Source organism: Mixophyes fleayi, chromosome 6 (assembly GCF_038048845.1).
Source record: "Mixophyes fleayi isolate aMixFle1 chromosome 6, aMixFle1.hap1, whole genome shotgun sequence".
In the NCBI taxonomy this organism is placed as follows: domain Eukaryota; kingdom Metazoa; phylum Chordata; class Amphibia; order Anura; family Limnodynastidae; genus Mixophyes; species Mixophyes fleayi.
This window is the reverse complement of record NC_134407.1, coordinates 217,285,177-217,303,454: the sequence shown is the minus strand read 5'-3', so window position 1 is coordinate 217,303,454 and position 18,278 is coordinate 217,285,177. Positions and strand designations below refer to the sequence as shown.

General features: G+C 40.7%; 1 protein-coding gene across 1 annotated transcript in view; it reads left to right on the top strand.

Moving 5' to 3' along the window:
- Positions 1–15,903, top strand: part of LOC142095488 (uncharacterized) — a 307,911-nt gene extending 292,008 nt beyond the window's left edge. Inside the window, exons 18-24 of the mRNA XM_075178433.1 lie at positions 1,164–1,317; positions 6,564–6,645; positions 6,799–6,871; positions 9,049–9,146; positions 9,286–9,361; positions 10,011–10,075; positions 12,241–15,903. Coding sequence (XP_075034534.1) covers positions 1,164–1,317; positions 6,564–6,645; positions 6,799–6,871; positions 9,049–9,146; positions 9,286–9,361; positions 10,011–10,075; positions 12,241–13,746 — 2,054 coding nt within the window. The 3' untranslated portion in view covers positions 13,747–15,903. The remainder of the gene's footprint in view (positions 1–1,163; positions 1,318–6,563; positions 6,646–6,798; positions 6,872–9,048; positions 9,147–9,285; positions 9,362–10,010; positions 10,076–12,240) is intronic.
- The last annotated feature ends 2,375 nt before the right edge of the window (positions 15,904–18,278 follow it).

Below are 18,278 nucleotides of genomic sequence, written 5' to 3'. Positions count from 1 at the left end.
TACGACCATAGCAGAGGCTACTCCATCTTCTCTCTGATACCCACTGCTGCGTACCTCACGGTACGCATGTTATTACTTATTCCCACCTTATACATCTGATGTTACACTTAGAGGTGCCTGCCTGTCTTTTTGTATATATACACACACTATATAGGTTAATGCCATGTTTTGATGTTTTATCCTCCGACTCCATGGCAGAAATATGTATCTTTCGAGCAGTAAAGAGATTTCCCCCTTGTATTAAACATTTGGTCGCTCCATGGCAACTTAATCTGGTACTAGAATGTTTGGTATTAAGTCCTTTGAGCCTTTCCAAGAAGTCCCATATAAATGTCTCACACTTATGGTGCTGTTTCTAGTGACAATCACTTCCGTTAGAAGAACTGGAGAGCTCCCCTCAATATGGTGTAAGTAACCATTCTTGGAATATCTGCCATAATATAATAGTGCTTTGGAGAAATCCTGAATTCCCACCTAAAGTAGTGTCATCCTTCCGCATCAATCAGGAGATTATTTTTCCATCCTTTTCTCCGCAACCATCCAGTCAAGCAGAAGATTGTTTGCATACTCTTGACCTTGTGAGTGGAATCTCTATCTCTCTAGGACTAAGGAACTACGAAAGACTGGCCAATTATTCATCCTTCCAACAGGAGCTTGGAGAGGATATGCCCCACCTAAGGATATAATTACAGGATGGATCTGATAAGTTATTATACAATGTATAAGGAGAAATGGTGCAAGGTGCTGGAAATTCTCAGGGCTCATTCCACTAGAGCAGTGGCTGGATTCTGGGCTTGAAAGGCTCATGCTTCAACAAATGAGTGAGCACAGAAGTCCCAGTTACTGCAAAGTTATTGGGGGGATAAAAGTATAACAATACAAATGTTGTTTGCAACTGAAATTCAACAAGACAAATGTTTATTTTATATTTCAAAGGCATAAATTATTATTATTCTTACCATTTATTTATATAGCGCCACTAATTCCGCAGCGCTGTACAGAGAACTCACATCAGTCCCTGCCTCATTGGGGCTTACAGTCTAAATTCCCTAACATACACATACACAGAGACAGACAGACTAGGGTCAATTTATTAGCAACTAATTAACCTACCAGTATGTTTTTATGATTTTTGTGTTTGAATTTAGTGTTAACTGTTTCAGAGTTTCAGATTTTCTGCTGCAAAAAACTGTGGATAGAAGCTTTTGAAATTATCTTCTGTGCCGTGGCTTCCTTTTTACCTGAACTGGTCAAAAAGTTCACCTTCACTACACCCCGCAACTTCAACCACATAACAGACATTGAGAACCAACAAAGGTAAGAAAAATGAGAGAACATAGTAACATATTGTCTCACATAGCAAATATCAGGGTTACTTGATTATTAAGTGTAGTGGGTGGTTACCAATGGCAAAGGAATTGCGGAACTAATGTTATTGGTTCCTGTAGGAAGAGGCTAGTTGGATGATCCTCTTATGGGGTGTGGAGGAGGAGACAAGGTGTGTGATCATGTGGGGTAGGAAGAGGGAGGGTAGAAGGTTCACATATGGATGTGTGGGAGGTTCCTTGTAGAGTGTGAGGTGTAAAGTTGGGTGGTCTCTATTGTGGAGTGAGTGGGGGTGGCAAGGTGAGTGTACCCCATAGGGAAAGCAGGTTGAATGGTCTCCCTGATACATGAGTGAGGGAAAATCCATGGTGGGTGATCAACATGGGGATGGGAGAATTCATGTGGTAGTAGGAAGAGACAATAGAGGTGGTACCCCATATTAAGAGGTGGGGGGAGTGGGGTAGCTAGGTGTGCAGTCCTACTGGAGTGCGGGTTCTCAAGGGGTGTGGGGTGGCTATCGGGTTGGATGGTGGGTTAGGTGAGTGATTCCCCATATTAGCGGAGGAGGTGGCATCCATATCAAGGGTGGGGTTGGCTAAGTGGGTGGTCCCCATCATGAGTGGAAAGAGTGGATGGTAGTGGAAGGATGCTCCCCGCATATGCTCTGAAGCCTTCTCCATCTCCTCTGCTGTCACCTCCTCCTGCAGATCTCTCTGGCTCCTTCTTTAAAACATAATATATGAAAACTTTATTTGTATAATGTAAGTACAGTAACACAGTAAGAATTGACTTTGGATGAATTGTTAGTGTAGGTAACCATGTGACTCCAGGCACCCTGTCACAGTATGCGGGTATTCACAGTTTGCCCAGACCAAACGCTAAACGGCAGGAGGAGAAAGCCAATAAAGTGTTGTTGACAAGAAGAATGAAAAAGACAAAGACCAGCACAGCAGTGGTTGTTCTCTGTTTGGAAACTGATAAAGGTTTGTTCAAAATAAGAGGGGGGAAATTTGTAGCTGCTTGGTGAAGTAAGGTTGAATTATCCAGGGAGTGATCTGTGAGTGTAAGTAACACATAATATGATAGTAATAATGTTGGTGATGGTACAGGCGATAGGTCATAGATGAGTACTGTAATAATGGTGGTGGTACAGGGGATAGGTCATAGATGAGGAGTAGTAATAATGTTGGTGGTGGTACAGGGGATAGGTCATAGATGAGGAGTAGTAATAATGTTGGTGATGGTACAGGGGATAGGTCATAGATGAGGAGTACTGTAATAATGGTGATGGTACAGGGGATAGGTCATAGATGAGGAGTACTGTAATAATGTTGGTGGTGGTACAGGAGATAGGTCATAGATGAGGAGTACTGTAATAATGGTGGTGGTGGTACAGGAGATAGGTCATAGATGAGGAGTACTGTAATAATGGTGGTGGTGATGGTACAGAGGATAGGTCATAGATGAGGAGTACTGTAATAATGGTGGTGGTACAGGGGATAGGTCATAGATGAAGAGTACTGTAATAATGTTGGTGGTGGTACAGGGGATCGGTCATAGATGAGGAGTACTGTAATAATGTTGGTGGTGGTACAGGGGATAGGTCATATATGAGGAGTAGTAATAATGGTGGTGGTGGTACAGGGGATAGGTCATAGATGAGGAGTACTGTAATAATGGTGGTGGTGGTACAGGGGATAGGTCATATATGAGGAGTAGTAATAATGGTGGTGGTGGTACAGGGGATAGGTCATAGATGAGGAGTAGTAATAATGGTGGTGGTACAGGGGATAGGTCATATATGAGGAGTAGTAATAATGGTGGTGGTGGTACAGGGGATAGGTCATAGATGAGGAGTACTGTAATAATGGTGGTGGTGGTGGTGGTACAGGGGATAGGTCATAGATGAGGAGTAGTAATAATGTTGGTGGTGGTACTGGGGATAGGTCATAGATGAGGAGTACTGTAATAATGGTGGTGGTGGTGGTACAGGGATAGGTCATAGATGAGGAGTACTGTAATAATGTTGGTGGTGGTACAGGGGATAGGTCATAGATGAGGAGTACTGTAATAATGATGGTGGTGGTACAGGGGATAGGTCATATATGAGGAGTAGTAATAATGGTGGTGGTGGTACAGGGGATAGGTCATAGATGAGTAGTAGTAATAATGGTGGTGGTGGTACAGGGGATAGGTCATAGATGAGGAGTACTGTAATAATGTTGGTGGTGGTACAGGGGATAGGTCATAGATGAGGAGTAGTAATAATGGTGGTGGTGGTACAGGGGATAGGTCATAGATGAGGAGTACTGTAATAATGTTGGTGGTGGTACAGGGGATAGGTCATAGATGAGGAGTACTGTAATAATGTTGGTGATGGTACAGGGGATAGGTCATAGATGAGGAGTACTGTAATAATGGCGGTGGTGGTACAGGGGATAGGTCATAGATGAGGAGTACTGTAATAATGTTGGTGGTGGTACAGGGGATAGGTCATAGATGAGGAGTACTGTAATAATGTTGGTGATGGTACAGGGGATAGGTCATAGATGAGGAGTACTGTAATAATGTTGGTGGTGGTACAGGGGATAGGTCATAGATGAGGAGTACTGTAATAATGGTGGTGGTGGTACAGGGGATAGGTCATAGATGAGGAGTACTGTAATAATGTTGGTGGTGGTACAGGGGATAGGTCATAGATGAGGAGTACTGTAATAATGTTGGTGATGGTACAGGGGATAGGTCATAGATGAGGAGTTCTGTAATAATGTTGGTGGTGGTATAGGGGATAGGTCATAGATGAGTAGTACTGTAATAATGTTGGTGGTGGTACAGGGGATCGGTCATAGATGAGGAGTACTGTAATAATGGTGGTGGTGGTACAGGGGATAGGTCATAGATGAGGAGTAGTAATAATGTTGGTGGTACAGGGGATAGGTCATAGATGAGTAGTACTGTAATAATGTTGGTGGTGGTACAGGGGATAGGTCATAGATGAGGAGTAGTAATAATGGTGGTGGTGGTACAGGGGATAGGTCATAGATGAGGAGTAGTAATAATGGTGGTGGTGGTACAGGGGATAGGTCATTGATGAGGGTGCTGTAATAATGGTGGTGGTGGTACAGGGGATAGGTCATAGATGAGGAGTACTGTAATAATGTTGGTGGTGGTACAGGGGATAGGTCATAGATGAGGAGTAGTAATAATGTTGGTGGTGGTACAGGGGATAGGTCATAGATGTAGGTTAATTTAAAGCAGCAATGTCAGGACCCCGCAGGTTGTGTTAAAAGACTTAACCTGCGGAATCTGCCCAGTGTGTTTAAGGAGTATATAAATATACTCCTTAAACACACTGGGCAGATTCATTAAGGAAAGTAAGGCAAAATAATGAGTAAGTTTTCTCCTGGACAAAACCATTTTACAGTGCAAGGAGTGCACATTAGTTTAGTATTTTTTTCATCTAGCACACAAATGTTTAAGAACCATTTTCTTACACTGAAATTTACAGGACATGCCCTTTCCCAACTATAAAACTGTTTGCTCCCCCTCTAATACAACATGGTTTTGCTAAGGTACAAAGTTACTCATTTTTTTTGCTTTACTTTCCTTAATGAATCGGGCCCACTAACTCCAAGAGGCCCTAATATAGATTTAGAACTAGCACTATTTCTATAAAAGTATGAAAGTAAACAAAAGAGAAAAATAGAACTAGTACCAATATCCTTCTAAAATAAACGAATAAGGGTTAATTGCCCGATATGTCATTTAGACTGTAATATACAGTGAATTTGAATTATCTAATGAGTTTGCTCTGACCAATTCTAATTATTACGTATCAGCTATACTAACACATTTAATTTTATAGTCAATAAATGATATAAAGACAGTGATACAAGGAAATGACAGATATTTGATGTTATAAGATAATTTATACAGATATGATTAGTATTTATATTCTTATTCTCAAGTGCATAATGAATTAACTTTGTACGATGTGCACTTACATCAAATGTTTTTAAGGAGTACATTTAGATTATCTGGATGTCAGTTTATAAATTCTGCTGTAGATGGATGAGCCTGTCACGAACGATAAATCATCTACTTTGTATATGTGGAAACATGACAACGAGCTTCTATCCAGTGGAATCCGAGGAAATTTGCATAATCAGAAGCCCGGGAGGTATAAAAACAGACCCCTACAATATGGCGCTATTGCCAAACATTATTCCTGATGAAGCCGAACGTGGTGAAACGCGTAGGTTTATATATATAAGACGCTTTTAAAGCTGTTCCACTGACAAGAGCATGTGGGCTCAACTCTGCCTTATTATGTATGCAAGCCCGCTCTCATACTAGAGTGCTATATGCAAAGCCGGTATTCCACAGTTGATGGGGATGACAAATAGAACTGCGCATGTGCTCAAAGGCACGATGATCCCCGAGAGCTTCTGAAAAGCCACGGCTCCTATACTCACCACCAACCACCCCCCTCCCCCTCCCCGATTCCAAGGAGAGATGGATGGTACAGCCGCGGAGGAAGATACGGAAAATATCATATAGCCGCAAGTTATTTAAAGGTCGTGGAAAAACTCTTGACAGTAAGGCAGGGGGAGATCAGAGCAGAAAATCCGGTTACGTGACCTGGCCGGTCACTTAGCCGGTAATCACCGGATGAGTTGCAGACATATATTCTATGTCAGCACACAGAAGCACAACGTACCCGGTAATAAATATAAACATTTCTCTTTCTGTAAGGTTTAGTTCTGCTGACTATTCAAATCAACATTGGGTCATCATAGTACATTGACTAACGAATCTATGATTATCCTGTCTTTATCCGAAGAAGAAAAAAAGGTTTTTAGGAATACAGAGCACATATTGATAGTCAAAATAGAATACTATAACATCTATACAATATGTACTACTGATGTGGACTCAGACATGGTATCTAACATGCATCAATGAACATGGACATTTAATTTCTGTTTTATGCTTGCTTTGATAGATGTTTTCAATTGTTCTCAGTATATAAAGGAATCTGCTTTAATTATCACTATTTGCCCTATGTACATATATTAGGTGCGCAGATGGAGAATCACCGATCAATGATATCATTGGGTAAGAGGAGACTTTATTTATTATAAAGGAGAGAGCAGTTTTGAGGACCACATCTGATAATCACATATAAACAGTGTATTCCATCACCCTCTGTCCCCTACAGATGGATCCAATAACAGAAATACCCCAGAGAGATGCCCACCGCGTCCTTATTCACAGGATTGTACAGAGGAAAATCACAGTATCCCACAAGAGCATCAGGTATATATAGTTTATGGTCTTACCAAATAGCAAAGTGACGTTTCACTATATCATCTGTAGAGCAGCTGTGTGGGTCTTATACACTGATATTCTACTGTTTTATGAAATCAGACATTATTACTGGGTTATTTTACAGTTGTATGGTTTATTTAGGGTGAAGCCCTTACTGATATTAAGAAGGAAGATATAGATGGAGAAGATACATATGTGAGGGGTGATCAGCAGTGTAAGGAGGAGGAAATCCCTACAGATATCTGTAAAGGTGAGTAATATACACTTATTACAGAAAAGAGTCACATATTCTCCTTGTTCAGTCACTACAATAATCTCTTATTCTACACCCTCCTATGCCTGTATAAACAAATGAGGAAAAAACATCTGCCCAATACTGACCAGAACCACCAGCCCATATTAGACTCCTGTTCTCCTCCTCACATCATATCATTGTGCTACCAGCCAAGAGATCTGATCAGTCTCCTCCACATGATCTCTGGTGATTCTCATACATCCGTACAAGTGACGTCTCCATGCTTATTATATTAATGATGATTTGGGATAAGACCCGATGCGACATTACCCATGATCCACCCTGTGCATATCCACCTGTAACATTATCTATTATCGGACTCGGTAATGATTACAGTCTCTTCATTTTATTTAAAGCAAGCTATATTCTAGCACAATAACTATTTATAATTAAGCGCATTGAACATGATTTATTCAGATCATAGGCAAAGCTATTATGGAGACACAACAACATACTGCCCCAGAAAACAATCCTGTTGAACAGGATATTGGTGAATTCTTCTAAAACTCCAAGTGGAGGCTTCTCACCAGCAGACATAGCTGGAACCAGAGAAACTAACACAGTCCTCAGTTTCAAATTCTCCTCTACCAATGGCCTTGGCATTGTCTACTGATAATTCTTAGGTGTCGGAGAAGGATATCTAGACTTACTCTTGCTCGCATCTTGCCAAGAAAGTCAACCTTTTATAAAGAGGTTATTAAAGTTGAAATTTGTGCACTTAGAAGGAATCACCATGAAGTTTCATGGGGTTTAGGGGACACATGGGACTTTTGAAGATGTTATTCCCTCTTTTTGTAAAGCAGTAGAGTTATAAATAAATAATTTCCATTCACGCTACACACCCATGTTCTGAAGACTTGGACACTGGCACAGATACAAACAGATTAGTGTGTGAGGGCCCTCTAAATCTATGGACCTTGAAAGCTTGTACTCTTCCTATTGGGCATCTTTAACACCCTGTTAAACCATAGGGTCACTACAAAGACTGAGATTGACTGATCCCGCAGCTTTGATTTTGCTGTCATTATCAGCTTGTTTATCTCTTCACCTGCATCGTTGATGTTGGCTATAATGAAACCACCACCCATTATTACTTTGGATCAGTTAGGATTTGTCCCCTTTAGAGAAATACAGGTTATAGTCTCTAATGCACTTAGTCTAGTCTACCTTGCTTTCTCGAGGGGTCTTACTGCAATATTGCTTTCTGCTCACACAGAAATCCGTAGAGTGGGCTTTCTTGGAGCCCACAAAGAAAAGTGGGAAAGTTCATAACCTTATCAAATGGATCCTTGCTCTCTGCTCACATGTTCATGGTGAGTATGGGCAAGTGAGAGCCTCAGGTAGTGTTTCCATTAACAATGATACCACACAGGCCTGACCGCTATCTGACTTCATCTTTATCGTGGTTGTTGGGGTGTCTCTCTAGCATTTCACATGATGTCCAGAATATTGTATCCTGCACAGAGGACTCCAAGCAATGATGAAACAGTCTGTCTGCATTTTATTATTCTGAGTTGGTACAAACCTGCACCATGCTCTAAGAACCTAGTGGGTAAAGTGTTGACTTAAAGGGCTGCTATGTTAATGGAATTAATTAATTCGCCTGTTGGAATGACTTAAATTAGAGACAACCTAAACATCACAGTCATCACATTATTCCCTGCCCACCATCAGGTTCCCACTCTTGCAGATTACTTTCTTTTCTCTATTACTTTGCCAGTCTTCTCTATCCACAACCTCCAGATGGTCCCACACTCCTATGGTTCTGCCCATAATGTATCTTTACCTGCTGCACTGCTGGAGATGTGGGGACCCTAGAAATACATTGTTCCATATCATTTTTAAAACACAATTAGTAGTTATTGATCCCCTTCTATAAAGAACTTACTGGTGTTGACATTTCTCATTGAGTCTGTTTGTTGCTGTATGTCAATAATGTCAAGGTTGGAACATTTAAGTGAATACCGTCTTATATACTTAGTAAATGCAGCATTCCTGGTTTCCCTATCAAGCTATAGGGTGCTTAGGTTAATGTACACACATCATATGATAATCATATAAAAGCTGTGTATTCCCTCTTTGTGTGTCTCCTACAGATGGATCCAGTAACATAAATATTCCTGAGAGATGTCCCCGTCCTCTTCATTCCCAGGATTGTACAGAGGATAATCACAGTATCTCACAGGATTATCAGGTAGATGGAGTTTAGGGTCTCACCAAATATGTTTTATACACTGTACATATTCATTTGTTTAATCTTTGTTATTGAAATCAAACATTTTATTGTTATATATTTATTGACATGTTATTTTATTGTGTTGTGGGTTATTTAGGGTGCCAATCTGACTGATATTAAGATGGAAAATATAAAGGAAGAAGAAGATCTGTATATGAGAGGTGACCAGCAGTGTAAGGAGGAGGAAATCCCTACAGATATTAGCACAGGTGAGTAATACACACTTATTACAAAAAAAATCACATATTCTCCTTATTCAGTCACTACAGTGTCTTGTTGTACGTCCTCCTCTGTCAGAACAGACTGTCACACGCTGGACCCACTTACCTTGGTCCTGTGCACAAAGCGGACCTCCTCCGTCAGGTCTTCTCCGGAGCTGATGAGTCCTCCATCTTCCGATGGATTAGGGTCTGTACATTCGTACACCCATCTCTTATGCTTTCTCCTGTTCAGCCTTTGACTGAGTGTTGTTCACCGTTATTCTCCAGACTATATAAAGCACCTATTCTCGCAAACCCTGTGTAGATGACCTTCTTTAAGAGGTGGGGTAATGTCATGCACCAGACCCTCTGTCTCACTTATTGGGGTGAGATCTGGCCACATGGATCCTACAGGAGACCCATTGTCCAAGAAAATGTTCCAACATTTCTTGTGCAGAGTAGACCGACAAGATGCTACTCAAGTTCAGTTAGTGCAATGCCTTCAAGGGCTTTATTCTTCAGGACCAAAATCTTTCCAATCGACCAAGTATTGAATCTTCTCCTCTTGAATCGAGGATCTGTTTGGCTTCAAATTCATCCCCTTGCTGAGTGCTGATTACAGATGGAGGAGAAGACAAAGAGGAAAAACGATTTATAATGAGTGTCTTCAATAAAAAGATATGGAAGGTATTGGAGATGCGAAGTGAAGATGGTAACTTCAACTTGAAAGCCACTGGATTGATTACTTGAAGTATTTTGAAGGGTCCAATGTACTTAGGTGTAAACTTCATACATAGAACTTTTAAACATATGTGTCCAGTTAAAAACCAGACTGTCTCCTTTTATAGTGCCGAAATAGCAGGTCGTTTTTGTAAAAAAAAAAAAAAATTGTAGTGTTTGGAGGATTTTTTGCGATTGAAATTTCTTGAAAAACGATCCTGTGTAGGATATATGGTGCCCATCGTTAAGAGGGGAGGTAATGTCATGCACCAGACCCTCTGTCTTACTTATCGGGGTGAGGACCGTAAAGCTGGCCTCCTTCATCAGGTCTCCTCCAGGCGCCAATGGGTCCTCCATCTTCCGATGGCAGCCGTCATCTTAGATTAGGGTTTGCGCAGTATGCTTTGTCCTATTCGGCCATCGTTGTTCCTGCCCCTTCATTCTCCAGACTATATAAAGCACCTATTTTCGCAAAATGGTAAACGGATGAATTTTTTGGCTCCTCTGAATTTCACTGTTATTTTGTATCTGTGCCCATTCTTCAGTTACCAGTAACCAGTGTCACATGCTTCTCAGCTAATCCTGATATTCGGTATCCCCGCCTATTCTTTAGATCCTGGTAACCAGCATCATATGCTTCTCAGCTAATCCTGTATCTGTGCGTATTCTTCAGATCCTGGTAACCAGCGTTATATGCTTCTCAGTTAATCCTGGTATTGTGTATCCATTCCCATTCAGCAGACCCTGGTGTCCAGCACTACATGCTTCTCAGCTTATCCTGGAATCCTGTATTCATTCTTATTCAACCAATCCTGGTATCCTGTGCTATATGCTTCTCAGCCAATCCTGGTAACCTGCTATCCTGTTTCTGTTCCTATTCTGGTTACTCCTTGTCAGCTAACATCTTCCCCTGGCAATCTTGCCTGGTACCCATCTAGAGGACCGCGACCTTGTAGGGTTGAAGCAGCGAAGACCAATTCTACTTGCGGAGGTCCCTGTGAATTTCGTGATACAAACTAATGAGATAAAAGTATCTGTCCATCTGCTTTCCTCCTCGGATCATTTCATTGTGTGCTACCAGCCAAAAGGTCTGACCATTCTCATCCTTACAGTCCCTGGTGTTTCTCCTACATCAGTACAGCGTCACCATTTTGGTTCACTCACTGATCTTTGGGTTAAGACCCCATGATCCTTGGTGTAAAGTAGCACATATAACAGTACTCATTACCATTATCTTCTTTGTATTATAATACTGGAATATTTTATATCTATATGCTTATATACTGCCGTACTAAAGCAAGGTAACAGGTGATTGACTTCACTCTAAGATCACACAGACCCTATCACAACACACACTTCACACAATCTCCACCTTCTTGTACACACAGAACTATAATCACACAATTGTCATTGCACAGTAGCTCCCTTCAATTCTCTGTACTTGGATGCTATGTACTATTGCTCATCATCTGATTTGTCTCTGTATCCTGCTTTGCCCTTATGTTTTTTATGCTTTTTTTTGCTGTTGCCCATTTGTATCCTGCTCCATTCTTCTACTCTGTCCTTATGTTCTCCTCTGCTCTATGCAGTCATCGTTCTATGTTGCTGTTTACTACTTTGCTCTATTACTCAATCCTACTGTTGTTCTTTCCACTCAGTGCTTCTCTACACCAAAGCCTTGACTTAAATTAGTAGCTTGCTCCTGGCCACGGTGCTTTGCTGAGGTTGAACAGATGGGCATATTGAGGCTGCATCACTCTTCTTTTGCTACCTATTTGTCCCTGGATAATTTTGAGTAGTGTAGATACATGGATTGGCCTAAATTTAGCCCATGTCTCCTCTGTTTCCAAGGCTCTGGTGTCTCTGTGTGAGGGCAGTGGTTGAACTCCTGTCCTATGATGCTTGTTGGGCAATGTGTGTTCTTAAGAAATGTTACTCACTAAAGTCTGCATTTTGGGTGCAGTTGTCCAATGTGACTGTGCAATCTGAATGTCTATGCAATGTGCCTGTTATTGTGATTGGGTTATATTTTAAGCCAGTGCATATTAGCTGTTTGTACATTTATAATTGTAATATTTTTTGTAGTTTGCAAACTGAGTTTAGACGGCTAAACATGTTGAACTCACTAAAAGAAAACACTAAAAATGTTTATTTCCATACATTTTATTTTACTTCCAACAGATGGACACAAAAGCAGGAATACCTTGGAGAAATATCTAATTTTGTCTCCAGATTTGAAAATAGGTAATGAGAATATCCCACAATATTCTCCAGGAGAAAATCCTATTACCCTATATATAATTCCAGTGCTTCACAGTGCAGATGTATCAACTGCTCCCTCTAATAATGAGGAATGTTCTACTGATAACTCCGATATTAGTACACAGAATACAGCTAATGGAGGTGATACATTGTTTCCCTCTTCTGAATGTGCTAAAGGTTTTATACAGTCAATCTTTGTTGGACATTGGAGAACTCACACAGGAAAAAAACATTTTTCATGCTCTGAGTGTGGAAAATGTTTTACATATAAATCAGATCTTGTAGCACATCAGAGAATTCACACAGGTGAGAAGCCATTTCGATGTTCTGAGTGTGGGAAATGTTTTACCCGGAAATCATATCTTGTTATACATCAGAGACTTCACACAGGTGAAAAACCATTTCCATGTTCTGAGTGTGGGAAAAGTTTTACCCGGAAATCATATCTTGATAAACATCAGAGTATTCACACAGGTGTAAAACCATTTCCGTGTGCTGAGTGTGGGAAATGTTTTACAAATAAATCAGATCTTGTAGCACATCAGAGAATTCACACAGGTGAGAAACCATTTTCGTGTTCTGAGTGTGGGAAATGTTTTATCCAGAAATCAATTCTTGTTTTACATCAGAAACTTCACACAGGTGAAAAACCATATCCATGTTCTGAGTGTGGGAAAAGTTTTACCCGGAAATCATGTCTTCATAAACATCAGAGAATTCACACATTTGTAAAACCATTTCCGTGTGCTGATTGTGGGAAATGTTTTTCACATAAATCAGTTCTTGCAACACATCAGAGAATTCACACAGATGAGAAGCCATTTCAGTGTTCTGAGTGTGGGAAATGTTTTTTACATAAATCAGATCTTGCAACACATCAGAGAATTCACACAGGTGAGAAGCCATTTCAGTGTTCTGAGTGTGGGAAATGTTTTACCCAGAAATCAGGTCTTGTCACACATCAGGGAATTCACCCAGGTATTAAGCTATTTCCATGTTCTGAGTGTGGGAAATGTTTTACCTGGAAATCACATCTTGTTACACATGAAAGATTTCACCGAAGTGAGAAGCCATTTCCTTGTTCTGAGTGTGGGAAATGTTTTACACAGAAATCAGGTCTTCTTGTACATCAGAGACTGCATACAGGTGTAAAACCATTTCCATGTTCTCAATGTGGGAAATGTTTCACATATAAATCAGTTCTTGTTAGTCATCAGCGAATTCACACAGGTGAGAAGCCATTTCAATGTTCTGAGTGTGGGAAATGTTTTAGCCAGAGATCAGTTCTTGTTCGACATCAGAAAATTCACAGAACACAAAAACCAGGTCTTATTAAACATCAGAAAATAGACATAACAGAAAAGCAATTTCAATGAGCTGATAGATATGAGATAGGGTCTATAAATGTAAATTATGAAAACAGGCATAAGTACAATTACAAAGTGTTAACTTGAAGTTATATTAACATCACTGAGTTATGGAGGGTTTTCAAAGCTCCAGTCACACGGTATATTAGCATGTTATAATTTAATTATCATCTATAGATAAAGGTGGAATTTGTGTCATCAACATACGACTGGAACAGTTAGCTCATGTATGCAACTATTTCAGTTTGCTTTATCTATTAGATATTGGCCTCACTCTCCACAGTGATAGCAGACCTCATCTTGTTATATAGGGTCCTATGTAATATATAATGTTTGGATATATAATGTAGTGCTCCAGTTCCCACATTATGTTTGGTCACACTCTCTAACTGAAGTTGTGATACGGTTTATATAATTAGTTTTGTTATATGCTATTATATTACTGGGAATATATACAAAGCTGGGAATACAATTATGTGATACCATGTGTCTATTTTTGTGCAAACGCACCCATTTGGGTGTGGCTTAGCGGGTTAAGATGTGTCTACATGGGCGCAAAACTTGGCTCCTTATTGGAGGAGCTAAATGGATCTGGGCCCTCCTAGATGAATGTAGTCTTACTAATGCACCTTACATGTGAAAACAAGATCTTGTCCTGCAGAGTAAGATGTTTAAATGAGGTTGAAAGGGGGGAGAGTTCGTCTTGCAGGGTCTTCCTGGTTTAGCAGATGGACACAGGGCCTTCTACATCCTGGAAAATAACTTTTTGCATATGCTTAGAGCTGGTAAAGTCACGCCTCAACCTATATTAATAAAAGGAACGGCTTTTGGATCTTCCAGGCACAATCAATACATTGAAGAGACATTAATGTACATTAAATAAAAATATTCAAATGTAGTAAATACAGTCCTGATGTCCCCTCAGTCATGATTTATGATATAAATGAGGCTGAATGTGCAGTACTTTTTGGAGAAAAAAAAAGGGAAAGGTTACATAAATGAAGAGTGTGGTTTAAAAATATTAATATTTGGGGGCATTGTGCTCCTTCCACCATGCTCATGTACATCTTATCTCACCGAAAAGTGCTCTTTGACAGGTAGTTCCCCAAATCAGAATGTGGGTTTGTACTTATTAATGCACTACGCATTTGTTTATAATTAAATGCTCTGTGCGGCTTCTGGGAACTGGAACTATAGCTGTGGTTATCATCTGCCCAGATGCAGGATCTAGTACAGTAACTGTATGCGCCAACCAGGAACTAGTACAGTCACTGTATGCGCCAACCAGGAACTAGTACAGTCACTGTATGCGCCAACCAGGAACTAGTACAGTCACTGTATGCGCCAACCAGGAACTAGTACAGTAACTGTATGCGCCAACCAGGAACTAGGACAGTCACTGTATGCGCCAACCAGGAACTAGTACAGTAACTGTATGCGCCAACCAGGAACTAGTACAGTCACTGTATGCGCCAACCAGGAACTAGTACAGTAACTGTATGCGCCAACCAGGAACTAGTACAGTCACTGTATGCGCCAACCAGGAACTTGTACAGTCACTGTATGCGCCAACCAGGAACTAGTACAGTCACTGTGTGCGCCAACCAGGAACTAGTACAGTCACTGTGTGCGCCAACCAGGAACTAGTACAGTCACTGTGTGCGCCAACCAGGAACTAGTACAGTCACTGTGTGCGCCAACCAGGAACTAGTACAGTCACTGTATGCGCCAACCAGGAACTAGTACAGTCACTGTATGCGCCAACCAGGAACTAGTACAGTCACTGTATGCGCTAACCAGGAACTAGTACAGTCACTGTATGCGCCAACCAGGAACTAGTACAGTAACTGTATGCACCAACCAGGAACTAGTACAGTCACTGTATGCGCCAACCAGGAACTAATACAGTCACTGTATGCGCCAACCAGGAACTAGTACAGTCACTGTATGCGCCAACAAGGAACTAGTACAGTCAATGTATGCGCCAACCAAGAACAAGCACAGTGGTTGTATTAATTTACTTTGTGTATCAAGTATTTCCCCCTCACACCTCTCAATTAATCCGTCATCTTTACCTTCTGTTTCATATCATTGTATGTTATTTGCTTGTAACATGATCCCTTCAATGTACAATGCCGAGTGATATGTTGTCGCTTTATAAATAAATTTTTTTTGATAATACTACATTTAGGTTGGTTCTTCTAGAAATTATAGCTTAACAAATAGTGGATGCAGCCATTTAGTGAGCTGTAACCATCCAGGAAAATACAGCCTCTCAATTCACCAGGAACCAGTGACATCACTGAGGAACTTCATGACTCCATCTGCTATATTTTGGAATATATGTAATACCTTAAACATTAGTCCTATAGTTTGCTCTATCTATGAAAGTTAATAATGTTTTATAATAACTCATAGTTTGTGCACTATAGTTTAGACCAACGCTATTGGAATATGTTCTAGTTTTAGTTTGATTTTATTTTGTATCGCTAATTTCTATTTTTTGTATAATGAAAAAACAGTACTGTGCATTTATAGACATGATGTGTCGTTGTGTGTTCTGTACACAAATAAGGTAATAAAATCTATAAGTACCAATCAAATTTATTTTGATTTTTTTTCTTAAAATTATTTGAATAAGAGGAGAAAGGAGGGTCCCATGTGCTCTATGTTGGTTGACAACACATGATTTATTATTTTAGTGTTCCCTTTAGTGGTCCAATAGCAGCTTTTATATTGTGTTGTTTCCTCGAATTCGATCCACGCATTCCACATTGTCATGTATACTGACTAACCTGTGCTATTGTCACTTAGTCTTTCATGTACATGGTCTCAATAACTTTAATAATCTAGTTGTTTTTCAAATATTGAAACAATAAATCATGGACTTTGCATCATTCAATAAATATTTTGAGAGTGATCTCTTTCAAGCTGTTGTCAAAATTCTCGGGAAAGGATTATACCGGGAGCCAGAGAATTGTCAGGAAGACACATTTAGCTTCTCTTGACCCCACATTAGGAACTAGGGAGTAAGTTACTGAAAATCCATGCGGTTCTTGAATAAAATCTCACACCGACATTGATAATCAATCAACAAGATTTCTTATAACCTACACTTTAACTCATAGAAACATTTACTATTAATACACTAAATAGCGATAGATCTCTCTAACATTGAGGAAATATAATAGGTGACAGAAGCACCTGGAAAGTGACAAGTGGCAGGTATACATGTCCCAGGCTGTCTGTCTTATATGTTTTTAAACCCCAGGGAGATTGCTTTGTGTGGGAAGGAGCTTCTCTAAGATTGTGTTCAGTTTTAGGAAAAAAACTGGTAAGGGTCCCAGGGGTTGTAAATGGAGTGAGAAGGGTCGGCTCCAATCTCAAACAACCCTCCCTTTACCCATCCTCTCTCTCCAACTGTCACTGTGTATTTCTGTTTCCCTTTGCTTCTAAAATTCTCAAATGACTTATCTTTAATCATCTGACTCACTTTCTCTCCTCTCACTCTCTTCTTGACCATATCCAGTCTGGCTTCCGTCCCCTTCACTCAACTGAAACTGCCCTTGCTAAAGTACCAAATTACTTACTCTCAGCTAAGTCCAAAGGTCACTTCTCCCTTCTCGTACTTCTCCACCTCTCTGCTGCTTTTGACAACGCTGATCATTTTCTTCTCTCCCCTCTTCATTCCCTAGGTCTTTGCAAAACTGCTCTCTCCTGGTTTCCCTCCTATATCTCTGGCCACTCTTTTGGCATCTCTGCTTCCGGCTCTTCCCCCCCTCTGCCTTTTTCTATTGGAGTCCCCCAAGTCTCTGTCCTTGGCCCTCTGCTCTTCTACCTCAACACTACCTCTCTCTGTGAACTTATTCATTAATTTGGCCTCCAATACCACCTCTATGCTGATGACACGCAAATCTATCTTTTCTCTCCTGACCTCTCTCCCGTCTTCCTAACCCAAGTATCTACTGTCTAGCTGTCTCTCAGCTGTAACTACCTGGATGTCACAGGGCTTCCTCAAACTCAACATCTTTCCTCCCAATATCTCCCTCTTGTTTGACAGCATAACTCTCTCCTGTCACCCAAGACCGCTGTCATGGAGTCACCCTTGACTCTGCCCTTGGCTTTACCTCTCATATTCAGGCCCTCACCAAATCCTGCTACTTCCTTCTTCATAACATGACGAAAATCCATCCCTTCCGCTCTCGGGAAGCAATCAAAATTCTGCTCATTTCTCATCATTTTTTCGCCTTGACTATTGCAACCCCCTTCTAACTGACCTTCCTGTGTCTCACTTTTCTGACCTTCAAACCATACAGAATGCTGTGGTTTACTCCTCTGCGTAAATCACTTTATTGGCTCCCCATCTATTTCAGAATTCCGCTCCTTACTCTCACTTTCAAAGCCCTTTCTGACACTTCTCCCCCTTACATATCTGACCTTGTCTCGAGGTACATACCTACCCGTTCACTCCGCTCCGCCTCTGACCTCCGCCTCAATTCACCTCTCATTACCTCCTACCATGCTTACCACTAAGACTTCGG